Source organism: Salvelinus alpinus, chromosome 13 (assembly GCF_045679555.1).
Source record: "Salvelinus alpinus chromosome 13, SLU_Salpinus.1, whole genome shotgun sequence".
Taxonomy (NCBI): Eukaryota; Metazoa; Chordata; class Actinopteri; order Salmoniformes; family Salmonidae; genus Salvelinus; species Salvelinus alpinus.
This window is the reverse complement of record NC_092098.1, coordinates 42341733-42368724: the sequence shown is the minus strand read 5'-3', so window position 1 is coordinate 42368724 and position 26992 is coordinate 42341733. Positions and strand designations below refer to the sequence as shown.

Here is a 26992-nt window from a genome sequence, read left to right as displayed (position 1 = left end):
GTGGTCTATCTTGGTTTAGGTATACAAATCTTTGATACTGTATTTTCAACCTGACTTCCGTTTCCCATGAAAAACGTAAGTAGGAACTGGTCAGGTGTCTTTTTACGCCTACTTGGTTAGGTTGCACAGCGTTCAAAACAACTCAGAAATCTCAGACTTCTGACTTCCGTGCGTTCAAAACAACTGGGAATTCGGAGAAAAAAACAGAGCCTTAAACTCTGAACTCTTTCTAGAGCTCCGACTTTCCGACCTGAAGATCACTTATGTCATGATTTGACCTTGTATTTTTCCGAGTTCCCAGTTTTTTTGAACGCGTCATTAGGATAAAATAAACACTTAAAACTCAGTCCCCTACATACTGAGTTGCGTTTAGTTCCCTTAAATATTTGCTACGTTGCAGAACAATTTTTACTGAATGACTAGTTTCCCCAAAAGTTATTGAATAGACTTTGAGGTATGTTTGCTCCTGTTCAGTGGGTGTGGCTTGAAGCAATAGCGATAATTAGTAATGGAGTATTTTTGTAGGCAATAACTGCGCCATGGTTTGTTGCACAAAGCCTGTGATAAAAATCAATTGCGTTTATGTAGTGTTTTTGGATAAACACCGAAAATAAGGTATGTGTTGAACACATAATAAATGTAACTTTTTGGGAATTTTTAAGAATATCAATATGAATACCTAATATTAGGGTATAAAAAAAAGGCTTTATAATTCATAAAGGTCATGTTAACTGAGTGCTATTGTCTCATAAAACAAAATGTATAAACTCTTCTAAGCCTGTGTTAACCTCAGACCTTATTTTCTGCATTTATTCCAAAACCTTATTCTTTCCCCATTCATTTCTTACATAGGGATGGCTGAACGAACCAGTGGTTACTCCTTTCCGGGTTTTAGGACTACAAGCTGGCAAGCTCAATGAGTGACGTATTTAAAAGACAGTGTCCATGCCGACAGCGTTCCCAAACCCACAACCTTCCCGTTTTTCAGCAGCACCGTTTCCGTTCAATTGAACATTCCAGAACGTACTGAATGCAGCCCAGGTTAATTTACAAAAGCGGAAGTCGCATCACAGGCTCTCTTTCCATTTGGTCAGTACTATCAGGAACCCTTGGGACGTCCACACTCTTTGTTTTGTTTTTTATATATATTTCTTACTTTTATTTATTTTTATTCTTTTTTACTTTTATTAACAACAAATCAACACAGAAAGTATATGGGAGAACACAAGTATATATAAATAATACACGAAGGACAATTGGGCTAGGGGGTAGAATATCACATTACACAAGAACACTTATAATTCTAACAGCATTTTTATTCGTAATTTAATCGTTTTAAAATATAGTTAATTTTTTTTGTAAGGGACGTCCATACTCTAAACCCTTACCTAATAATAACCGTACCTTAAGCATTTAAAATGTCAACTACATTAGGGTATCGACGTCCCAAGGATTCCAAATACCACGGAGTACGGACCCTTTCAGTCTCACCTGAAAACCGGCACATCTGGTTGTTGGGGACTCAGAGGCAAGTATGCCCGAGCATGGACAAAAAACTCGACATGCCATTGGATGTAATGTTTTGTCAATCAAGGGGTAGTAACCAACCTCGCCACTGCTAAGGTAAAACTATAGAGATATAGAGGACTAATCTGTGCCGTTATAGTGTCTGACAGCATGGGCAGCGCCATTGAGCCAATCTCCATTGTCAAGTAGTAATTTTTCTTCTTCCCGATTGGCTGATCCCTCCTGATGACCCAGTTGGACGTCACTCCAACAGGGTCACCAGGAAAGATCAGCCAATGAAGTTGTAAGTCCCACCCAGTTGACTACATTAAAATGGTGGAAACCTTCAACGGCGCTGCCCATGCTAGTAAGGCCTTTTAGCCACTAGAGGCCTCTATTATTCTCTATTGGTAAAACTGGTACTGATGCTGCTGCTTTCTACTTCGTGGTTGTAGACTTGGGAATCAAAAACGTGGTGATGTGACAGCTGCCAAGGAACAGGGAAAAAAAGAGGACGAGGAAGTTCCAGATATTTCGCAAAGAATATATGAAATGTGTAAAGTAGACGAGGTTATTGCAAAGCCATGCGTTTTACGGCACGATCAGACAGGCAGGTATTTTCCAACAGACAGTCAGGAGAGAATCTGCTCACTGGAATTAGGTTATCGTTAGCCAAACGCTCTGTCAACTTCCATTTTCACTGCCCAGGTTTTCGTTTTAAGTAGCCTAGCTGGTTAAGCTACTATGATGCATGTGTTTGCGAGTATTGGGTTCATTTCAGTTTGTGAATAGTTGAATAGACTTATTTAAAAATAATGTAATGTAGGCTAAACGAAAGAGAGATGACGGAGAATCACATAGCTACATAACCTTAGCTAACCGAGTTATTGGATGGAGGCATATCAATTTTATTCGTTGTGGTATGTCTTGAAATAAATGTTGGCCAGCTGATGTTATGTATTTTGATAGCTAGTTATCCTAAGGCGAGGCTACTTAGCCGCAGACCTGGTTCGTTTAGCCAACTGGGCCATCCCAAATACATAGAAAAAAATATTAAGCTATGAGGAATTGCTGCCAGGTGTGTACCCTAATTAAACTTGCTGTGCTGTTAAGTTACAAGTAGGCTATACCCCTGCTCATGTCATCATATCCCATGACATGCTGCAACGTTTTTTGCACGAGCCAAAATAGACTTGCTTGGTTGCATATTTCACCTCGCCGGGTAACGTTACGGCGCCTTTAACATTTCTTTGGACTGCCATTGGTTTTGTGTTTTAAATCCCCAGCTCATCACATGGGAGCGCCATTGACTCAATGCCAGCATCAAACTGCAAGGGAAGTGATAGAAACGCGGAACATCTCGCTGGGTGCTCACGAAAAGTTCCTGTCAGTTGAGGGAATTAACCTACCATTTATGCTAGGCTATAGTCAATGTCCTTGACATGATATCAGAACCTGCGCGACTGCCGTGGCACCTGTCAGCAGCAGCACACATCAATCGGAAATACTTTGTTGAAGATGAACTGAACAAGCATACACAACCAGCCACATTGCAAGCATAGTTTTTGTTTGTGGCCTGTTTTGCCCTGTGCTAGTCTATTGTTTTAGACTGTAGACCACGGATTCTGCTGGAGCAAAAGCCTAAAACCTACTGCCTCTGTGTCTAAGGCTACACGTTATAGCACAACTGACTCGCATTTGATGTGTTTTTTTATCACCACTGCCTGACACTTTTAATAATGCACTGAAGAGAACTGGGAGTACGTTATGTTATTGGCGCAAGAGTAAATCACCGATACGGATCCAGCATTCAACTATGCCTGTAAGAAAAAAAGGTGAGCAGAAACGTATACTAATTGGCACAACAGTTGTCTCGCTGCCTCTATGCAGCCACAAGTGGATCTTTATTGAGATTCAGCACTTCTAGATTTCAGCATGTAGTCTTATGTAAGTAGGCCAGCATTTCCATTTGCCCTTCTCGGTTAAATATGCTCCTGTAGCTAGTGGCAAACCAAATAAAAATGATCCCATAACTTGTAATATAAGCCTAATAAAAATATGTTGTTGCATGCACCTTGGCCCTCTGGCCTATGAAACAGAACAGTCATTGATAATAGTTTATTTTGAATAAGAGTTTTGGGTAAACCTTTAATAACTTTAATGAATAAGCATTAATAAGCTACACTAGGCCTACATAAATAGTGTAAGTAACGTTACTAGGCCTATTAGTCAATTATTTCTGAAAGCATTTCACGTAAAATAGGTTATACAGCATTTATTCACATTTGTAGGGATTTATAATGCCATATTCAGTAAAGTAAGGCCTATCATAAGTGTAATTGAGTATTGTGCATCATATTCAGTAAAGTAAGGCCTATCATAAGTGTAATTGAATATTGTGCATCATATTCAGTAAAGGATTGTTTTGTCCTTATTTGCAGCCTATATTGGCTGATGATTGGCATGTGGTGATTGTAGTGTAAGTGCAGTCTGCTAAGCAACTCCATATAAATAGATGTCTAATGAGGCTTGTCCTTGTGGAAGACATTGGTCTGTAATTGTGCAACAAGAAAGAATTACTGTCCAAATTGTTCAACTGTACAACTGTAGGCTACTGTACAATGAAAGTCATGCAAGATTTTGCAACCTCCCAGAGTTTTCTGGAGTTGAGAGGTTAAAGTAAAATTCTGACTAGACAGCAGTCAGCCAGATCAGTTGAACAGGAAAATCCATATAAGTATTTAAAGACCATTTTACACTCTGTTCTTGAGAGTTTCTTTGACACATGAGACATAGTTTAGTGTTGACTTTCGTCTTGTCACACACTTGTCACAGCACCCCTCCTCCACCACCAGAGTAAAGAGCTGCTTTGTTCCCCTGTGGTCTCCTTTGGTGACAGGGTCTGAGCTCAGCGATGACTCCTCTGTCTCTGTGTGACAGTGGTGTCTCGCCCTCTGACACTCGTGCCAAGCGTACACTCGATCGATGCTCCACATTTCTGTATTGTTGCAAAACTGCCTCTCATATTAGTAGTGGAAGTGGCTGCTAATTATAAACCATACAAGTGGCCTCATCGTCTTTTGCACATGCAGTTGTTATTACATATCTTTTCAGAATTGCTTTGCTGCTTGAGATTGTTCTTAGAATCCCTTTCACAGATGGGGATAAAATGTGGCGGAAGCTCAAGCTACTATATATCTTTTTCAAACAAAATGCCTTTGTGAATTGGTCCGTGCTTGTCTGGTGGTTTGTGATATTTCATCACTTGTGACTATGTTCAAAATAACTTATGTGACCATCATTTGAATAGCATGCTAACTGGTCTCCAATCCGTACCCTCCTGCAGACACAGCTAGGGCCCTAGGGCTTTTGGAAGACTACTGTGCTAAACTGATGAAGCCAGAGGAACAACAGCTCAAAACTGCCATTCAGAGAGTGATGGGGGTCTTCAAAAGCAGCCTGTTCCAAGCACTGCTTGGTAAGTCAGCAGGTTATTGGAATCCATCCATTCATTGAAGAATCCATTGTTGTTTTTATTGACATAACAAAAACCAATATCCCCTCAACTGTTTAGCCATGTTCACCGTTATATTCCATTTCATAAAGTATATGGAATTTTATAGACACACTGAATGTCTATGCTAGTGGCAAGAATGCAAGCATTTTTTGACTTAAAAGGTAGACTCAGCTAAATGACGTTGCCACAAGCAGCACCACAGATATTGAGATGAGCGAGATGCAAGACTTCACTCTCACATAGTCACACACAGTATCTGCACAGGTTCACTTCACACTGCTACACTGTGGTCGCCAGTGCACCAAAACATCGTTGAAGTTGAGCCTTGCGCTTCAACACTTAGTTGTTGCGGAAATTTACCCACTATGCTGTTTACTTTGTGCACCTACATTTACATTACATTTACATTTAAGTCATTTAGCAGACGCTCTTATCCAGAGCGACTTACAAATTGGTGCATTCACCTTATGATATCCAGTGGAACAACCACTTTACAATAGTGCATCTAACTCTTTTAAGGGGGGGGGGGGGGGGGTTAGAAGGATTCCTTTCTCCTCTCCCCGGTCTTCCTTAAAGAGGTGGGGTTTCAGGTGTCTCCGGAAGGTGGTGATTGACTCCGCTGACCTGGCGTCGTGAGGGAGTTTGTTCCACCATTGGGGTGCCAGAGCAGCGAACAGTTTTGACTGGGCTGAGCGGGAACTGTACTTCCTCAGAGGTAGGGAGGCGAGCAGGCCAGAGGTGGATGAACGCAGTGCCCTTGTTTGGGTGTAGGGCCTGATCAGAGCCTGAAGGTACGGAGGTGCCGTTCCCCTCACAGCTCCGTAGGCAAGCACCATGGTCTTGTAGCGGATGCGAGCTTCAACTGGAAGCCAGTGGAGAGAGCGGAAGAGCGGGGTGACGTGAGAGAACTTGGGAAAGTTGAACACCAGACGGGCTGCGGCGTTCTGGATGAGTTGTAGGGGTTTAATGGCACAGGCAGGGAGCCCAGCCAACAGCGAGTTGCAGTAATCCAGACGGGAGATGACAAGTGCCTGGATTAGGACCTGCGCCGCTTCCTGCGTGAGGCAGGGTCGTACTCTGCGAATGTTGTAGAGCATGAACCTACAGGAACGGGTCACCGCCTTGATGTTAGTTGAGAACGACAGGGTGTTGTCCAGGATCACGCCAAGGTTCTTAGCACTCTGGGAGGAGGACACAATGGAGTTGTCAACCGTGATGGCGAGATCATGGAACGGGCAGTCCTTCCCCGGGAGGAAGAGCAGCTCCGTCTTGCCGAGGTTCAGCTTGAGGTGGTGATCCGTCATCCACACTGATATGTCTGCCAGACATGCAGAGATGCGATTCACCACCTGGTTATCAGAGGGGGGAAAGGAGAAGATTAATTGTGTGTCGTCTGCATAGCAATGATAGGAGAGACCATGTGAGGATATGACAGAGCCAAGTGACTTGGTGTATAGCGAGAATAGGAGAGGGCCTAGAACAGAGCCCTGGGGGACACCAGTGGTGAGAGCACGTGGTGCGGAGACAGATTCTCGCCACGCCACCTGGTAGGAGCGACCTGTCAGGTAGGACGCAATCCAAGCGTGGACCTTGCCGGAGATGCCCAGCTCGGAGAGGGTGGAGAGGAGGATCTGATGGTTCACAGTATCAAAGGCAGCCGATAGGTCTAGAAGGATGAGAGCAGAGGAAAGAGAGTTAGCTTTAGCAGTGCGGAGCGCCTCCGTGACACAGAGAAGAGCAGTCTCAGTTGAATGACTAGTCATGAAACCTGACTGATTTGGATCAAGAAGGTCATTCTGAGAGAGATAGCAGGAGAGCTGGCCAAGGACGGCACGTTCAAGAGTTTTGGAGAGAAAAGAAAGAAGGGATACTGGTCTGTAGTTATTGACATCGGAGGGATCGAGTGTAGGTTTTTTCAGAAGGGGTGCAACTCTCGCTCTCTTGAAGACGGAAGGGACGTAGCCAGCGGTCAAGGATGAGTTGATGAGCGAGGTGAGGTAAGGGAGAAGGTCTCCGGAAATGGTCTGGAGAAGAGAGGAGGGGATAGGGTCAAGCGGGCAGGTTGTTGGGCGGCCGGCCGTCACAAGACGCGAGATTTCATCTGGAGAGAGAGGAGAGAAAGAGGTCAAAGCACAGGGTAGGGCAGTGTGAGCAGAACCAGCGGTGTCGTTTGACTTAGCAAACGAGGATCGGATGTCGTCGACCTTCTTTTCAAAATGGTTGACGAAGTCATCCGCAGAGAGGGGGGAGGAGGGGGAGGAGGATTCAGGAGGGAGGAGAAGGTGGCAAAGAGCTTCCTAGGGTTAGAGGCAGATGCTTGGAATTTAGAGTGGTAGAAATTGGCTTTAGCAGCAGAGACAGAAGAGGAGAATGTAGAGAGGAGGGAGTGAAAGGATGCCAGGTCCGCAGGGAGGCGAGTTTTCCTCCATTTCCGCTCGGCTGCCCGGAGCCCTGTTCTGTGAGCTCGCAATGAGTCGTCGAGCCACGGAGCAGGAGGGGAGGACCGAGCCGGCCTGGAGGATAGGGGACATAGAGAGTCAAAGGATGCAGAAAGGGAGGAGAGGAGGGTTGAGGAGGCAGAATCAGGAGATAGGTTGGAGAAGGTTTGAGCAGAGGGAAGAGATGATAGGATGGAAGAGGAGAGAGTAGCGGGGGAGAGAGAGCGAAGGTTGGGACGGCGCGATACCATCCGAGTAGGGGCAGTGTGGGAAGTGTTGGATGAGAGCGAGAGGGAAAAGGATACAAGGTAGTGGTCGGAGACTTGGAGGGGAGTTGCAATGAGATTAGTGGAAGAACAGCATCTAGTAAAGATGAGGTCAAGCGTATTGCCTGCCTTGTGAGTAGGGGGGGAAGGTGAGAGGGTGAGGTCAAAAGAGGAGAGGAGTGGAAAGAAGGAGGCAGAGAGGAATGAGTCAAAGGTAGACGTGGGGAGGTTAAAGTCACCCAGAACTGTGAGAGGTGAGCCATCCTCAGGAAAGGAACTTATCAGGGCGTCAAGCTCATTGATGAACTCTCCAAGGGAACCTGGAGGGCGATAAATGATAAGGATGTTAAGCTTGAAAGGGCTGGTAACTGTGACAGCATGGAATTCAAAGGAGGCGATAGACAGATGGGTCAGGGGAGAAAGAGAAAATGTCCACTTGGGAGAGATGAGGATCCCAGTGCCACCACCCCGCTGACCAGAAGCTCTCGGGGTGTGCGAGAACAGGTGGGCAGACGAGGAGAGAGCAGTAGGAGTAGCAGTGTTATCATTGGTAATCCATGTTTCCGTCAGTGCCAAGAAGTCGAGGGACTGGAGGGAAGCATAGGCTGAGATGAACTCTGCCTTGTTGGCCGCAGATCGGCAGTTCCAGAGGCTGCCTGAGACCTGGAACTCCACGTGGGTCGTGCGCGCTGGTACCACCAGGTTAGAGTAGCAGCGGCCACGCGGTGTGAAGCGTTTGTATGGTCTGTGCAGAGAGGAGAGAACAGGGATAGACAGACACATAGTTGACAGGCTACAGAAGAGGCTACGCTAATGCAAAGGAGATTGGAATGACAAGTGGACTACACGTCTCGAATGTTCAGAAAGTTAAGCTTACGTTGCAAAAAATCTTATTGACTAAAATGATATAGTACTGCTGGCTGGTGAAATAGGCTAGCTAGCAGTGGCTGCGTTGTTGACTTTGTTTGAAAGTGTAGCTGGCTAGGTAACCTCGACAATTACTCTAGACTACACAATTATCTTGGATACAAAGACGGCTATGTAGCCAGCTAAGATCAAACAAATCAAACTGTTGTACTGTAATGAAATGAAATGTAATACTACCTGTGGAGCGAAGCGGAATGCAACTACTCGCTCCAACCCGGAAGTGCGTATCGTAGAGGGAGAGGCACCTACAGGTAGCTGCCAAAATAATGGAAGCAATTGAGTAAATGATGGATACAAAGTATATTGAAAGCAGGTGCTTCCACACCTGTGTGGTTCCTGAGTTAATTTAGCAATTAACATCCCATCATGCTTAGGATCATGTATAAAAACGCTGGGCAGGCCATTATTTTGGCCATTATTTCTGCTATCATGGCTGTGCCTCCATAGGATGACAATGCGATCCACAAGGCACGAGTGTTCACTGAATGGTTTGATGAGCATGTAAACCATATGCCATGGCCGTCTCAGTCACCAGATCTCAACCCAATTGAACACTTATGGAAGATTCTGGAGCAGCGCCTGAGTAAGCGTTTTCCATCAACAAAACAGCAAATTATGGACTTTCTCGTGGAAGAATGGTGTCGCATTCCATACACTTTTAGAATCTATGCCAAGGTGCATTAAAGCTGTTCTGGCCATGGTGGCCTAACGCCCTATTAAGACACTTTATGTTGGTGTTTCCTTTATTTGGTCAGTTACCTGTACATCATATTGCTGAGTCTACCTTTAAAAGTAATAACTATTTTATAATAACCGTTTAAAGCAGCAATCAGCAGTAGAAACAATAACAAAGCATTTGGCCTGCCCCTATTTCAGCAAAAATCTGAGCAATGGGGATGGAGAAATGTAACCACTTTCAAATTCTTTGACCAACTTTTGAGGCTATATAGTTGTTGTTTACATTCACTTTGTTTACAAACATTGAAGTAAAACAAATGTATATATTTGGTTCTGATGGGGTGTGACAGTTGAACTAAGTTCATGAGGCATTTATAACTTATTATTTCAAGAGTCAATATTGTTAATTTATAAGTCCAAAAATGGATGTAGCAACTGCTTATTGCCCCTTTTAAATGGGGTCTTTGCTGAATGATAAGTCACCTAAGTCAGTACTTTTTGGCATTCACAATACTTGTGTTATCCCTAGAGGATGGTCTATTGTCACATTTGCTTAACCTGCAGTTTGCTATGCCTGAGCAGTGGGCACATTCTGCAGGTTTAGGGCTTTTATTTTTAACTCTGCTGATATTGCAGTAGGTGCTTCTGGTATTTTTCTAGGTACTCTTCTTACTCTTCCCCTGTGATGTTTTTGTAATGATTCAAAATAAGCATATTGATGTGGGCTTTTTGCATATTTGATCCAACTGAATTCATGTATTTCCTCACTGCATTATTGGAGATTGGTATAATGCATGATTCTTATTCATAATTTCAAAGTTCATGACATGGTCATTCCCCTAATAATGAAACCTGCAATCTGACCGCTCAGGTCAAGTTTGAAAATCTATTGCAGACAAAGAGTTGTTCAGGCCATGCATTATTGTTCTCAAAGCCGTATCCGCCATTAGCAAGGGCTAAGTCTATGTGAAATGAATGCTATAACCTCTGTATTATTATTATTATCTGTGACACACTGATCAGACCTTCTTGTGCTTGACTCCCTGGAATCTCTATCCTCCAATTCAGATTAATGTTGTTTTGGCTTATCTGAGAATGGGCGTTCACTCTTTCTGGCACAAGCCCCCACTGGTTATCAAAAAGGAAATAATGATACAAATCAAATCAAATCAATTTATATACATCAGCTGATATCTCAAAGTGCTGTACAGAAACCCAGCCTAAAACCCCAAACAGCAAGCAATGCAGGTGTAGAAGCACGGTGGCTAGGAAAAACTCCCCTAGAAAGGCCAAAACCTAGGAAGAAACCTAGAGAGGAACCAGGCTATGAGGGGTGGCCAGTCCTCTTCTGGCTGTGCCGGGTGGAGATTATAACAGAACATGGACAAAATGTTAAAATGTTCATAAATTACCAGCATGGTCAAATAATAATAATTACAGTAGTTGTCGAGGGTGCAGCAAGTCACTACCTCACGAGTAAATGTCAGTTGGCTTTTCATAGCCGATCATTAAGAATATCTCTACCACTCCTGCAGTCTCTAGAGAGTTGAAAACAGCAGGTCTGGGACAGGTAGCACGTCCGGTGAACAGGTCAGGGTTCCATAGCTGCAGGCAGAACAGTTGAAACTGGAGCAGCAGCACGGCCAGGTGGACTGGGGACAGCAAGGAGTCATCATGCCAGGTAGTCCTGAGGCATGGTCCTAGGGCTCAGGTCCTCCGAGAGAGAGAAAGAAAGAGAGAAAGAGAGAATTAGAGAGAGCATACTTAAATTCACACAGGACACCGGATAAGACAGGAGAAGTACTCCAGATATAACAAACTGACCCTAGCCCCCCGACACAAACTACTGCAGCATAAATACTGGAGGCTGAGACAGGAGGGGTCAGGAGACACTGTGGCCCCATCCGATGATACCCTCGGACAGGGCCAAACAGGAAGGATATAACCCCACCCACTTTGCCAAAGCACAGCCCCCACACCACTAGAGGGATATCTTCAACTACCAACTTACCATCCTGAGACAAGGCCGAGTATAGCCCACAAAGATCTCCGCCACGGCACAACCCAAGGAGGGTGCCAACCCAGACAGGAAGATCACGTCAGTGACTCAACCCACTCAAGGGACGGCATGAAAGAGCACCAGTAAGCCAGTGACTCAGCCCCTGTAATAGGGTTAGAGGCAGAGAATCCCAGTGGAGAGAGGGGAACCGGCCAGGCAGAGACAGCAAGGGCGGTTCGTTGCTCCAGAGCCTTTCTGTTCACCTTCACACTCCTGGGCCAGACTACACTCAATCATATGACCCACTGAAGAGATGAGTCTTCAGTAAAGACTTAAAGGTTAAGACCGAGTCTGCGTCTCTCACATGGGTAGGCAGACCATTCCATAAAAATGGAGCTCTATAGGAGAAAGCCCTGCCTCCAGCTGTTTGATATGATATGGAGAGAGGAAATATCCAATTTATTAAAATGCATATTCACTTTTTTTTTCTAAACCTAAGACGAAATGTTGTTTGAATATCTAACATGAATATACCACTCAGTGCCTTTTTGCCAACTTCCCCTTTGAAGCTTGGCAGACAGCAATGAATAATAAACAGACTTGTTTCATGTAGATTTGACAAAAATTACAATGTTTATTGATCCCCACAGTCATTGTACTAACATGAGCTGTAGCAGTAAACACATTTATGATAATGTGAAACTTTTATTTTGAGACAGTAATGTGTAAGACTTTTATTTTGACATCTGTTATTATGGCTTTCGGAGGAATAGAAGGGCTGAATTGGGTTGTTCAGTTTAGAGCGAGGCCACACTCCCCTGCTCGCGTTTATTTTTATTTCCCCTCATAATCGGCCTTACATTCTCTCTGCAAGCATGGTTTCCAATCCGAATTCTGTCACCAATATGTAACCTAAAGCGTAATTCAGAGTCCAGAGACGTGACATAGCTACCCGGCTCTCACACAGCCCGACCGCGCGCATCTACATAATTCCCAACGCGGCTCGGTGTACGCTTCCTCTATTCATTCAAATGTGTTCACAGTTGTAGAAATAGTTTGAGCCGCGCTGAGGATTAGAAAAGTATGAAAGCCAACCGTCCAATATTCATATCTATAACTCTGCTGTGCGTACGCATACACGTTTTGGACTCTGATAGGCGCTGGTCGATGATAAGAATGATCCACAGACACTGCGACTTCATTTGTAGACTCAACAGTTTATCAGACTGCTACACAATTTATTAGGGGAAACAGTAAAAAAAAGAGCACCTAAAATCACTCTAAACTGAAAAATCCCTATTATTTTCAACCAGAATTACAGATGTACTTTTTAAAAATCACATTATTGTCTCACAGCAAGAAAAACACAGCAGCAGTTCTTGACTTTCATTGTTATCATTGTAAATGTTGAGTAGATCAGTGGAAAATAGAACTAGATTGTTTAAAAAATATATCCCTTTATGACAATGGCCCCTGTGGTTGTCAGATCAAGCTTGAGGTTCTGTGGGACTGTTACCACCATTGCAAAATGCATCAGTTCAAGCTCATTTATAGCCATTGGTAATTGGTATTCACTCTACATCCAACAATTAGACTTGACAATATCATTTTTTTTTTACACCTTTATTTAACTAGGCAAGTCAGTTAAGAACACATTCTTATCTTACTTTGATGACAGATTTATGAGGAAGAGTCCTTGCTTTGCTTGTAGGGGTTGTCACCCTGCTCCTTTCCCAGCTAGCACATAACGTTCTGAGAACCATATGTTTCTTAGAGCTTGGTGAGAGTGTGGCTGTCCTATGGTTATTTTTCATACAACCTTCCCACAATGTTCTGGGAATGGTACAGGATAGTTGCTTGGCTTTTGAACATTCTCAGCACGTTTAAGGAACTTCACAAAATAATGTTATTTTCTGGGTATTTCATGACTTTAACAGGACGTTTTCTAAACGTTCAAACGTGGTTACATTTAATAAATGTTTTGATAATGTTCTAGGAACGTTCTCCAACTGGTTTGCCATTAGGAATGTTCTCAAATAGTTCAGAGAATGTCCAGAAACAACAGTCTCCTGTGTAAATTTCAATACTCTGCGTAACGTTTCCACCAGCTTTCCTCATGGTTCTGTTTAAATTCATCTTCTTATATTGTTCAGAGAACATTAAGAACTTTCCATAAAAACCACAAGAAAAATTAAAGAGAATGTTATTTAAAAACATATATTTAGTTCTCGGCATCAACAAAACAATCTCTATCCTCTATCTTGTTAAGTGTGTTCGATTCACCCACTAATTGGCCACACCTGATCTTAATAAATGCTTGTCCAAATGGAAGTCCATTTGAATAGACAAAAATTAACAGCGTTGTATGAGTTAAAAAACATGGCATGCTAGCTACATCCTGGTGGCGCAGTGCACTAATTCCATGGGTAAAAAACAGAAAATCATAGATTTGGAGCTCACTGACACAGTGTCACAATAAAAAAATGTGTTTGCATGATTAATGCCTAAGGAGGGGGGTGTATTTGTATCATTATTTTGTTGCAATGTTTTCATAAATCATGTCCAATATTTGATCCTCATGTTGATGGTCACGTTACTGCTAACTACTGTGAGCTAGTCATGCTACGCAGTTCCAAAACAATCCAAAGGGTGGCAGCCTTGACCACAAATTAATGTTCTAGTTACGTGCACTATAGCAGGATTGGGATTTTAGGCTGCAATTTTTTGGATTATGTTAGAACTGCGTAAACTCATATTAGCAGTAGGCTTGTATTATAACTAGAGTGGACATGTACAAATGCAGTCACCAAACGTGCTTGAAAATCATGATTTTATAATACTTGTGGTAATAAATCACAGATTCCAAGGTAAAGTGAGCTACATGACAACATTTCTAACTATTTAATTACACAAAAACAAATACACCCCCTCCACCCCCCCTGTGGTAACAACACTTCACATTTTACACACATGTACTATACATACCAGCATACAATCATTTCTCCAACTAAATATTCAGTGTTTTTGAGTTACAGTGGCTAGAAAAAGTATGTGAACCCTTTGGAATGTTCTGCATAAATTGGTCATAAAATTTGATCTGATCTTCATTTAAGTCACAGCAATAGACAAACACAGTGTGCTTGAACTAATGACACACAAATTATTGTATTTTGTCTATTTTGAAGACAGCATTTAAACATTCACAGTGTATAGCCTCCCGGGTGGCGCAGTGGTCTAGGGCACTGCATCGCAGTGCTAGCTGCGCCACCAGAGTCTCTGGGTTCGCGCCCAGGCTGGGCTGGGTTCGCGCCCAGGCTCTGTCGCAGCCGGCCGCAACCGGGAGGTCCGTGGGGCGACGCACAATTGGCATAGCGTCGTCCGGGTTAGGGAGGGTTTGGCCGGTAGGGATATCCTTGTCTCAGTATGTAAAATGTAATAAAATGTATGCACTCTACTGTAAGTCGCTCTGGATAAGAGCGTCTGCTAAATGACTAAAATGTAATGTAAATGTAGGTTGGAAAAAGTATGTGAACCCCTAGGCTAATCACTTCTCCAAAGCTAATTGGAGTCAGGAGTCAGCTAACCTGGAGTCCAATCAATGATATGAGATTGGAGATGTTGGTTAGAGCTGCCCTGCCCTATAAAAAACAAACAAAATTCGAGTTTGCTATTTCACAAGAAGCATTGCCTGATGTGAACCATGCCTCGAACAAAAGAGATCTCAGAAGACCTAAGATTAAGAATTGTTGACTTGCATAAAGCTGGAAAGGGTTACAAAAGTATCTCTAAAGGCCTTGATGTTCATCAGTCCACGGTAAGACAAATTGTCTATAAATGGAGAAAGTTCAGCACTGCTACTCTCCCAAGGAGTGACCATCCTGCAAAGATGACTGCAAGAGCATAGCGCTCAATGAGGCTAAGAAGAATCCTAGACGGTCAGCTAAAGACAATAAGACATCTCTGGAAGATTAACATCTCTGTTGACGAGTCTACAATGCGTAAAACATCAAACATAAATTGTGTTTGTGGGAGGACACCATGGAAGAAAAAAGCATTGCTGCACATCTGAAGTTTGCAAAACAGCACCTGGATGTTCCACAGCACTACTGGCAAAATATTCTGTGGACAGATGAAACTACAGTTGAGTTGTTTGGAAGGAACACACAACACTATGTGGAGAGAAAAAAGGCACAGCACACCAACATCAAAACCTCATCCCAACTGTAAAGGATAGTGGAGGGAGCATCATGGTTTTGGCTGTTTTGCTTCCTCAGGGCCTGGACAGCTTGCTATCATCAACAGAAAAGTGAATTCACAAGTTTATCAATACTTTTTGCCTAAGAATGTCAGGCTCTGTCCGCCAATTGAAGCTCAGAAGAAGTTGGGTGATGCAACAGGACAACAACCCAAAACACAGAAGTAAATCAACAACAGAATGGCTTCAACACATGAAAATACGCCTTCTGGAGTGGCCCAGTCAGAGTCCTGACCTCAACCCGATTGAGATGCTGTGGCATGACCTCGAGCGGTTCACACCAGACATCCCAAGAATATTGCTGAACTGAAACAGTTTTGTAAAGAGGAATGGTCCAAAATTCCTCCTGACCGTTGTGCAGGTCTGATCCGCAACTACAGAAAACGTTTGGTTGAGGTTATTGCTGCAGAAGGAGGGTCAATCAGTTATTAAAAGCCTATTTGAATTCTGACATGTTTCCTGGATTCACAACCAGTGTAGCTTTAATTTGGTATCTTTCATGTGTGATTTAATGAAAGTTTGATTTTATAGTAATTTCATAGTAATTCATTTCAATTTGGCACTCTGCATTTTCTCAGGCTTTTTGCCAAGTGAGACAGTAGCGTACCGTCTAAACTCAGATTTTCGATATAAATATGAACTTTACCGAACAAAACATACATGTATTGTGTAACATGAAGTCCTATGAGTGTCATCTGATGAAGATCATCAAAGGTTAGTGATTAATTTTTATCTCTATTTCTGCTTTTTGTTACTGCTCTCTTTGGCTGGAAAAATGGCTGTCTTTTTCTGTGACTTGGCTCATACCTAACATAATCGTTTGGTGTGCTTTCGTCGTAAAACCTTTTTGAAATCGGACACTTTGGCTGGATTTACAACAAGTGTATCTTTAAAATGGTGTAAAATTCTTGTATGTTTGAGGAATTTAAATTATGGGATTTCTGTTGTTTTGAATTTGGCGCCCTGCAGTTTCACTGGCTGTTGACGAGGTGGGACGCTAACGTCCCACATACCCTAGAGAAGTTAACTAGTTAGGCCAGTTGAGAACAAGTTCTCATTTACAACTGCGACCTCGCCAAGATAAAGCAAAGCAGTGTGACAAAAACAACAACACAGAGTTACACATGGGATAAACAAACATACAGTCAATAACACAATAGAAAAATCTATATACAGTGTGCGCAAATGTAGAAAGGCAATAAATAGGCCATAGTGGCGAAATAATTACAATTTAGCATTAACACTGGAGTGATAGATGTGCAGATGATGATGTGCAAGTAGAGATACTGGGGTCCAAAAGAGCAAAAAAACTAAAACAATATGGGGATGAGGTAGTTGGGTGGGCTATTTACAGATGGGCTGTGTACAGGTGCAGTGATCGGTAAGCTGCTCTGACAGCTGATGCTTATAGTTAGAGAGGGAGATTTAAGTCTCCAGCTTCATTGACTTTTGCAATTCGTTCCAGTCATTGGCAGCAGATAACTGTAAGGAAAGGCGGCCAAAGGAGGTGTTGGTTTTTGATATGACCAGTGAAATATACCTGCTGGAGCGCATGCTACGGGTGGGTGTTGCTATGGTGACCAGTGAGCTGAGATAAGGCGGGGCTTTACCAAGCAAAGACTTATAGATGACCTTAAGCCAGTGGGTTTGGCGACAGATATGTAGCAAGGGCCAGCCAACGAGAGCATACAGGTCGCAGTGGTGGGTAGTATATGGGACTTTAGTGACAAAATGGATGGCACTGTGATAGACTACATCCAATTTGCTGAGTAGAGTGGAGGCTATTTTGTAAATGACATCGCCGAAGTCGAGGATCGGTAGGATAGTCAGTTTTACGAGGGTATGTTTGGCAGCACGAGTGAAGGAGGCTTTGTTGCGAAATAGGAAGCCGATTCTAGATTTAATTTTGGATTGGAGATGCTTAACGTGAGTCTGGAAGAAGAGTTTACACTAACCAGACACCTAGGTATTTGTAGTTGTCCACATATTCTAAGTCAGAACCATCCAGAGTAGTTATGCTAGTCGGGCGGGTGCGGGCAGCAATTGGTTGAAGAGCATGCATTTAGTTTTACTAGCATTTAAGAGCAGTTGGAGTCCACGGAAGGAGTGCTGAATGGCATTGAAACTTGTTTGGAGGTTTGTTAACACAGTGTCCAAAGACGGGCCAGATGAATACAGAATGGTGTCGTCTGCGTAGAGGTGGATCAGAGAATCACCAGCAGCAAGAGCGACATCATTGATATATACAGAGAAAAGAGCCGGCGCGAGAATTGAACCCTGTGGCACCCCCATAGAGACTGCCAGAGGTCCGGACAACAGGCTCTCCGATTTGACACACCGAACTCTATCTGAGAAGTAGTTGGAGAACCAGCCGAGGCAGTCATTTGAGAAACCAAGGCTATTGAGTCTGCCGATAAGAATGCGGTGATTGACAGAGTCGAAAGCCTTGGCCAGGTCGATGAAGACGGCTGCACAGTACTGTCTTTTATCGATGGTGGTTATGATATCGTTTAGGACCTTGAGCGTGGCTGAGGTGCACCCATGACCAGCTCGGAAACCAGATTGCATAGCGGAGAAGATACGGTGGGATTCTAAATGGTTGGTGATCTGTTTGTTAACTTGGCTTTCGAAGACTTTAGAAAGGCAGGACAGGATGGATATAGGTCTGTAACAGTTTGGGTCTAGAGTGTCTCTCCCTTTGAAGAGTGGGATCTTCTGTTATGTTCTGTTATCTCCACCTGGCACAGCCAGAAGAGGACTGGCCACCCCTCATAGCCTGGTTCCTCTCTAGGTGTCTTCCTAGGTTTTGGCCTTTCTAGGCAGTTTTTTCTAGCCATCATGCTTCTACACCTGCATTGTTTGGGGTTTTAGGCTGGGTTTCTGTACAGCACTTTGATATATCAGCTGATGTAAGAAGGGCTATATAAATACATTTGATGACCGGGGCACCTTTCCAATCTTTGGGGATCTCAGACGATACGAAAGAGAGGTTGAACAGGCTAGTAATAGGGGTTGCAACAATTGCGGCGGATAATTTTAGAAAGAGAGGGTCCAGATTGTCTAGCCCAGCTGATTTGTAGGGGTCCAGATTTTTCAGCTCTTTCAGAACATCAACTATCTGGCTTTGGGTGAAGGAGAAGCGGGGAGGGGCTTGGGCAAGTTGCTGTGGAGGGTGCAGAGCTGTTGGCTGGGGTAGGGGTAGCCAGGTGGAAAGCATGGCCAGCCGTAGACAAATGCTTTTTGAAATTCTCAATTATCGTAGATCTATCGGTGGTGACAGTGTTTCCTAGCCTCAGTGCAGTGGGCAGCTGGGAGGAGGTGCTCTTATTCTCCATGGACTTTACAGTGTCCCAAACCTTTTTGAATTAGTGCTACAGGATGTAAATTTCTGTTTGAAAAAGCTAGCCTTTGCTTTCCTGACTGACTGTGTATATTGGTTCCTGACTTCCCTGAAAAGCTGCATATCGCAGGGGCTATTCGATGCTAATGCAGTACGCCACAGGATGTTTTTGTGCTGGTCAAGGGAAGTCAAGTCAGGAGTGAACCAGAGGCTGTATCTGTTCCTAGTTCTACATTTTATGAATGGGGCATGCTTATTTAAGATGGTGAAGAAAGCACTTTGAAAGAACAACCAGGCATCCTCTACTGACAGGATGAGGTCAATATCCGTCCAGGATACCCGGGCCAGGTCGATTAGAAAGGCCTGCTCGCTGAAGGCCTGCTCGCTGTACCTGGTAGGTTCCTTGATAATTTGTGTGAGATTGAGGGCATCTTGCTTAGATTGTAGGACGACCGGGGTGTTAAGCATATCCCAGTTTAAGTCACCTAACAGTACGAACTCTGACGATAGATGGGGGGCAATCAATTCACATATGGTGTCCAGTGCACAGCTGGGGGCTGAGGGGGGTCTATAACAAGCGGCAACAGTGAGGGACTTATTTCTGGAGAGATGGTTCTTTAAAAGTAGAAGTTCGAACTGTTTGGGCATAGACCTGGATAGTATGACAGAACTCTGCAGGTTATCTCTACAGTAGATTGCAACTCCGCCCCTTTGGCAGTTCTATCTTGACAGAAAATGTTGTAGTTGGGGATGGAAATTTCAGATTTTTTGGTGGCATTCCTAAACCAGGATTCAGACATGGCTAGGACATCAGGGTTGGCGGAGTGTGCTAAAGCAGTGAATAAAACAAACTTAGGGAGGAGGCTTCTGATGTTAACATGCATGAAATCAAGGCTTTTACGGTTACAGAAGTCAGCAAATGAGATCGCCTAGGGAATGGGTGTAGTACTGGGGGCTACAGAGCCTGGGTTAACCTCTACATCACCAGAGGAACAGAGTAGGATAAGGGTATGGCTAAAGGCTAAAATAACTGGTCGAACAGAGAATAAAAGGAGCAGATTTCTGGGCGTGGTGGAATAGATTCAGGGCATAGTGTACAGACAAGGGTATGGTAGGATGTGAGTACAGTGGAGGTAAACCTCGGCATTGAGTGACGATGAGAGAGGTTGCATCTCTGGAGGCATCAGTTAATCCAGGTGAGGTTTCCGCATGCATGTGGGGTGGGACAAAAGAGCTATCTAAGGCATGTTGAGTGGGACTGAGGGCTCTACAGTGAAATAAAACGATAAGAACTAACCGAGACAACAGTAGACAAGGCATATTGACATTAGAGAGAGGCATAGAACAACCACAGGTATTGGTCGGGAGAGCTAAGACAACAACGGGTAAATGGCGATGAATGGGCAGAGAGGGTCAGTTAGGTACATACAGGACCTGAGTTCAAGGCTGGGGCCGACAGATAAACAAAAAGAGGTACAGTGTTAATGAACAGTCCAGCAGGCATCAACTGTGTAGCCGAGTGATCATAGGGTCCAATGAGCAGCAATAGGTGAGTCAGGGAGCCGTTCGGTAGTCTCTACTACGCTAGGTGAGCGGGAGACACGGCGTTCAGAAAGCTAGCGGCCCGGGGCTAGCAGATGGGTCTTCGTCGACATTGCATCAGAAAAGCCTGTTGAAACCACATGGAGCGATTTACGCCGGCAGACCAATCGTGATGGATCGGCGAGGCTCCATGTCGACAATAAAGGGACCAGGCCAATTGGCAAAAAAGGTATGGTAGCCCAAGATTTAGCTGAAAAACTTTGTCGGCTGGCCAGGAGATGGGCCTAGCTCGAGGCTAGCTCAAGGCTAACAGGTGCTTGCTTTGGGACATAGCCACTCGGTTGCAGCTAGCTAGCTGCGATGATCTGGTGTAATGGTCCAGAGCTTACGGCAGGAATCCGGTGATGTGTTAGAGAAGAGCAGTTCGATATGCTCTGGGTTGATATCGCGCTGTGCAGACTGGCAGGTATTATCCGAGCTAAAGGTGAAGACCACTAGCAGTGGCTAACAATAGCTAATAGCTAGTAGCTAGCTAGCTGGCTTGCTGCTGAAGGAGGATCCAGTTATAAGGTATAAAAATAGCAGATTCATACCACATTGGCTGAGGCGGGTTGCAGGAAACTATATATATTTAGCTCGTAGATGGAATATATATTTAGCTCGTAGATGGAAAGTGAGATTAAAATATATATATACGATATTTTCGAGAGAAAAAAGTGAAAAACAGACTATATACACGGGACAAGACAAACACACATCCGACTGCCACGCCATCTTGGATTTTTTTTTTAGCAGTTCACTCAATCTTAAACCTGATTAACATTAAACTGTCTTACCCTTCGCTAATCACAATACCTGTGTTCTCTCTCTGTCGCTTTAGCAAAAAAATCGACAACCATGGGGCAAAACAAATGAGGTTGGCTTTGATTGTTGACAACTTGTAAGCTATATTTCGTCTCCAATATTTATTGGAAACAAATATATTTGCACAATGACCACTTGTTGTCTCAAATACATTGTTACAGTTGTTGGTTAGCTAGCTAGTGAATTTTAGCCATATTTGCATTGACATGAAATCAGTCAAAACACCTCAAAACAAGACATGGTGTAAATAACATGATGAAACATGCTGAAATGAAACACTTACGATTCCCCACATGGCAGTTTGTTATTCTTACTAGCAATCTGGCCATCCAGAACCACGACAGGCTGACTTCTGCCCCATGGAAGCGCGCACATCGTTTTCGCGACGTTGTCAGTCAACCCATCTATGTAGCTAGATGCTAAATAATTGTATTGTAAACACACACACACACACACAATCTATTCAGTTACTCCTGCAAATACAACAACCGTTTCTGTGTTTTCTGAGCTGCATCTCTCACCCTCTTTCTCAAGAAGAAATTCCATATGTCCATCTTCTATAAATCGGAAAAAATGTTAACTCAGCTATCCAGCTTTGTTTTTTCAAAAGATTGCTAGCTAATTGAGCTGACATTACCAAAAGTAGCTGACGTTACGTTAGCCTTAAGTTAGCTAACTAATGTTAGGGACTACCCAGTCTAGCTAGCAGCGTTGTTAACATTAGCTACCTAGTACATTTTATGAGCAGGATGTAGACAGTAATTGATTAGCTATCTAGACATTGAATCCAACTGCTGGAACTCTGTTCACCACCCGACAAATATTACTAACTAACAAATTACTGTCTAATCAAGTACTATCCAAATATGCAAAAAATTGCTAATAAAGCTAGTTAGCTAACTTAACGTTATCTGTCAGTGCAGCTTTTGAGTCAACATGTTGAAATGTAAGTTACTCGAATCTGGTTTACTGTGAGGTCAATAACTCTGAATAACATCATCATGGGCTAACAAAATGTGCTATAGTAGTCAAATCAAATCAAATCAAATTTTATTTGTCACATACACATGGTTAGCAGATGTTAATGCGAGTGTAGCGAAATGCTTGTGCTTCTAGTTCCGACAGTGCAGTAATAACCAACGAGTAATCTAACCTAACAATTCCACAACTACTATCTTATACACACAAGTGTAAAGGGATAAAGAATATGTACATAAAGATATATGAATGAGTGATGATACAGAACGGCATAGGCAAGATGCAGTAGATGGTATCGAGTACAGTATAAACATATGAGATGAGTAATGTAGGGTATGTAAACATAAAAGTGCATAGTTTAAAGTGGCTAGTGATACATGTATTACATAAAGATGGCAAGATGCAGTAGATGATATAGAGTACAGTATATACTGTAGTAGCTGTATACTGTACTAGTAGCAACCTAACAAAGTTTACCTCCGTTCTTCTCATCTTTGTGCTCTCTCCCTCAGAGAATGAGCATGCGTGCCAAAATATAATTTCTTTGGACTAATCAAAAATGACTTTGGAAAACCACACTTTTAGGCAGCACTAGTATTCATTGCAGTGTGTGAAGTAGTGTAGCCTTGTTTGTTTTACATCATCCCAGTAGGACAAAAGACTTGGGGCTGATACAAACTCATTCGGGGCCCCGAAAGCCTGGATTCTGGTATCGTCAATGGTGTCTGGCCATTACTGCTTATCACTTATTAACCATCATTTATTTACATTACTTTAATCAAATATTTCAGTTGTTGTGCATATTACATTTGTTTTATTTCATTACTTTATTTCATTCCAAGTCATCTCATCTCTATAGAACTGCTGCCTATGCTGTCTCACCAAATCACTATTTTGTTGTTCTTCCAAGTAAATAAGGCATACTTTTATGACTGCTGAATACCAACTGTCAGTCACTAAGATCAGGGTTTCCCAAACTTGGTCCTGGGGCCCTCCCTGGGTGCACATTTAGTTTTTTGCCCTAGCACTACACAGATGATTCAAATAATAAAAGCTTGATGATGAGTTGGTTATTTGAATCAGCTATGTAGTGCTAGGGCAAAAACCAAAACAGAGTTTGAGAAACCCTGACTTAGATGATGCATTTTCAGGTAGAGATACCTTGCGAAGAAACAGCTGCTCTCTATATCCCCTCACGATCACGCATTCTTCTCTCTTCCGTAGTAGGCGTAAAGAAACACAGGCTGGACAAGTAGATGTGCAATAGATTATGGCCATTGTAGTTAATTCTATGCGCTAAACTATGTAGAATATTGCACAGTTCAGGCTGGATCAGCTTTGTCTCGAGAGAAATGCAATATATGTATTAAGCTTACAGAAAAAAACTGAACGAAACAATGTGAGTCAATTATTTGTTTAAAAACGAAAAATAACAGAAATGTTGGTTAATCGCTTAGCACTACTGTCTAGTAGTTTGAAATGTAATTAACAAGGCCTATTTGCCTAACGGCTTCCATATTATTACAACACTTTAAAGGTTGGCCAACTATCAAGCGGAAGTATATTGTTATGATTTTGTGGCCTTTTGGGGTATCGTCACACGCCCACACCAGTAGTAGCCATTAAACAAACATAAGGATAGGTAGACTGTGTAAATTGTTGTTTAAAAAACACGGTGGCAGAGATACAGTGGGGAGAACAAGTATTTGATACACTGCCGATTTTGAAGGTTTTCCTACTTAAAAAGCATGTAGAGGTCTGTAATTTTTATCATAGGTACACTTCAACTGTGAGAGACGGAATCTAAAACAAAAATCCAGAAAATCACATTGTATGATTTTTAAGTAATTAATTTGCATTTTATTGCATGACATAAGTATTTGATACATCAGAAAAGCAGAACTTAATATTTGGTACAGAAACCTTTGTTTGCAATTACAAAGATCATACGTTTCCTGTAGTTATTGACCAGGTTTGCACACACTGCAGCAGGGATTTTGGCCCACTCCTCCATACATACCTTCTCCAGATCCTTCAGGTTTCGGGGCTGTCGGTGGGCAATACGGACGTTCAGCTCCCTCCAAAGATTTTCTATTGGGTTCAGGTCTGGAGACTGGCTAGGCCACTCTAGGACCTTGAGATGCTTCTTACGGAGCCACTCCTTAGTTGCCCTGGCTGTGTGTTTCGGGTCGTTGTCATGCTGGAAGATCCAGCCACGACCCATCTTCAATGCTCTTACTGAGGGAAGGAGGTTTTTGGCCAAGATCTCGCGATACATGGCCCCATCCATCCTCCCCTCAATACGGTGCAGTCGTCCTGTCCCCTTTGCAGAAAAGCATCCCCAAAGAATTATGTTTCCACCTCCATGCTTCACGGTTGGGAGGGTGTTCTTGGGGTTGTACTCAACCTTCTTCTTCCTCCAAACACGGCGAGTGGAGTTTAGACCAAAAAGCTCTATTTTTGTCTCATCAGACCACATGACCTTCTCCCATTCCTCCTCTGGATCATCCAGATGGTCATTGGCAAACTTCAGACGGGCCTGGACATGCGCTGGCTTGAGCAGGGGGACCTTGCGTGCGCTGCAGGATTTCAATCCATGACAGCGTAGTGTGTTACTAATGGTTTTCTTTGAGACTGTGGTCCCAGCTCTCTTCAGGTCATTGACCAGGTCCTGCCGTGTAGTTCTGGGCTGATCCCTCACCTTCCTTATGATCATTGATGCCCCACGAGGTGAGATCTTGCATGGAGCCCCAGACCGAGGGTGATTGACAGTCATCTTGAACATCTTCCATTTTCTAATAATTGCGCCAACAGTTGTTGCCTTCTCACCAAGCTGCTTGCCTATTGTCCTGTAGCCCATCCCAGCCTTGTGCAGGTCTACAATTTTATCCCTGATGTCCTTACACAGCTCTCTGGTCTTGGCCATTGTGGAGAGATTGGAGTCTGTTTGATTGAGTGTGTGTACAGGTGTCTTTTATACAGGTAACAAGTTCAAACAGGTGCAGTTAATACAGGTAATGAGTGGAGAACAGGAGGGCTTCTTAAAGAAAAACTAACAGGTCTGTGAGAGCCGGAATTCTTACTGGTTGGTAGGTGATCAAATACTTAGGTCACGCAATAAAATGCAATTTAATTACTTAAAAATCATACAATGTGATTTTCTGGATTTTTGTTTTAGATTCCGTCTCTCACAGTTGAAGTGTACCTATGATAAAAATTACAGACCTCTACATGCTTTGTAAGTAGGAAAACCTTCAAAATCGGCAGTGTATCAAATACTTGTTCTCCCCACTGTATATGCTCCCATGAACAATCCCGTACAATAATGTTGATTTATATTACAAGATGAATCAAAGTCAGATGAGAAGTTGTAATATTCTTAATGCCTTATGAAGCTTTCACATTGCCAAGTTTGGTTAGTTTGGTTAGTAGAATACTACAGATTAATTTGATCACCTTGTTGCGTGAGAACTTTCTGCGATGCAGGAAATGTAAAACTGAAGTTTGTAATTTCCACTTTTTCCCTTACGAAAAATGTATTAACTCCTACAAAATTGTACAGTAATTATAATCCAAATAATACTTCACATTTCCTGTTGCTGCAGGATTATTTTCCAGCTGTATTGCCTAGCAACAGATGTTATATAGGAGCACAACCATATCTTGCGCTGATTCACTTCCATGCGTTGAGATTCTTGTGCAATGCTGATTCATGGGTAATTATTGGAAAGCAATAAACTACTGTATATGTAGGTACACTAGTTATGGTGATTCTCATGCTGAAATACAGAAGAACAACACAGCCATTCATTTTGAGATGTATACTGCACAATAATATAAACGCAACATGTAAAGTGTTGATCCCATGTTTCATGAGCTGAAATAAAATATTCCAGAAAGGTTCCATGTGCACAAAAAGCTTATTTAGAGCATTTCTCCTTAGCCAAGATAATCCATCCACCTGAAAGGTGTGGCATATCAAGAAGCTGATTAAACAGCGTGATAATTACACAGGTGCACCTTGTGCTGGGGACAATTAAAGGCCAGTCTAAAATATGCAGTTTTTTCACAAAACACTGCCACAGATGTCTTAAATTTTGACGGAGTGTGCAATTGGCATGTGTAATGCTTTTTGGCTGGTCAGATGGATGACACACAGGACTTGCTTTTCAGTCTTATTTATTCCTGGAAGACAGACACGATGTATGCATATCTTCACACATGCACAAGGGTCACTGCAAACATGACAGGATCTGGATTTGTAAAATATAATAAAACATTTTACTTTTCATAAATAAGTTTACACGATCATCATACATACAGAAATTTGACGAGGTCAAACACTAGCTAGCTAGTGGCACAGAGAAAGAAAGTCCATAAAGTTATTGTTAGCAAGCTAAACTGTACATCAGCCATCAGATTACATGCCAACATGGATAATAGTTATAGCGCATTAGTGTTTTCAACGTATTTCTTGTAAAACGTATGAAATATTGCGGACAGCATGTTTCAGGACACTTACCTCCAGCATAGGTATAGCTTTGTCTGCAGGCGAACAGCAACACATGTTCTTGCGCCTTTAACACCTTGAACCACTAGGAGGCTCCATCAACACTGGTAGATTACATTTTTAACTTTTTAAATTTCTCTACCATAAGCCACCTCCAACATCGTTTTGGAGA

At 42.9% G+C, this 26992-nt stretch overlaps 1 protein-coding gene across 15 annotated transcripts in view; it reads left to right on the top strand.

The window, feature by feature from the left end:
• Positions 1–1925: 1925 nt before the first annotated feature.
• Positions 1926–26992, top strand: part of LOC139537721 (disks large homolog 2) — a 337098-nt gene continuing 312031 nt past the window's right edge. For 6 of the 15 annotated variants that reach the window (XM_071339356.1, XM_071339351.1, XM_071339355.1 and 3 more), the window contains exons 1-2: positions 1937–3341; positions 4853–4984. In XM_071339356.1, coding sequence (XP_071195457.1) covers positions 3323–3341; positions 4853–4984 — 151 coding nt within the window. In that variant the 5' untranslated portion in view covers positions 1937–3322. Of the gene's footprint in view, positions 3342–4852; positions 4985–26992 lie in introns of all 15 variants that reach the window. The other 9 variants (XM_071339368.1, XM_071339369.1, XM_071339350.1 and 6 more) reach the window with 4 other exon arrangements.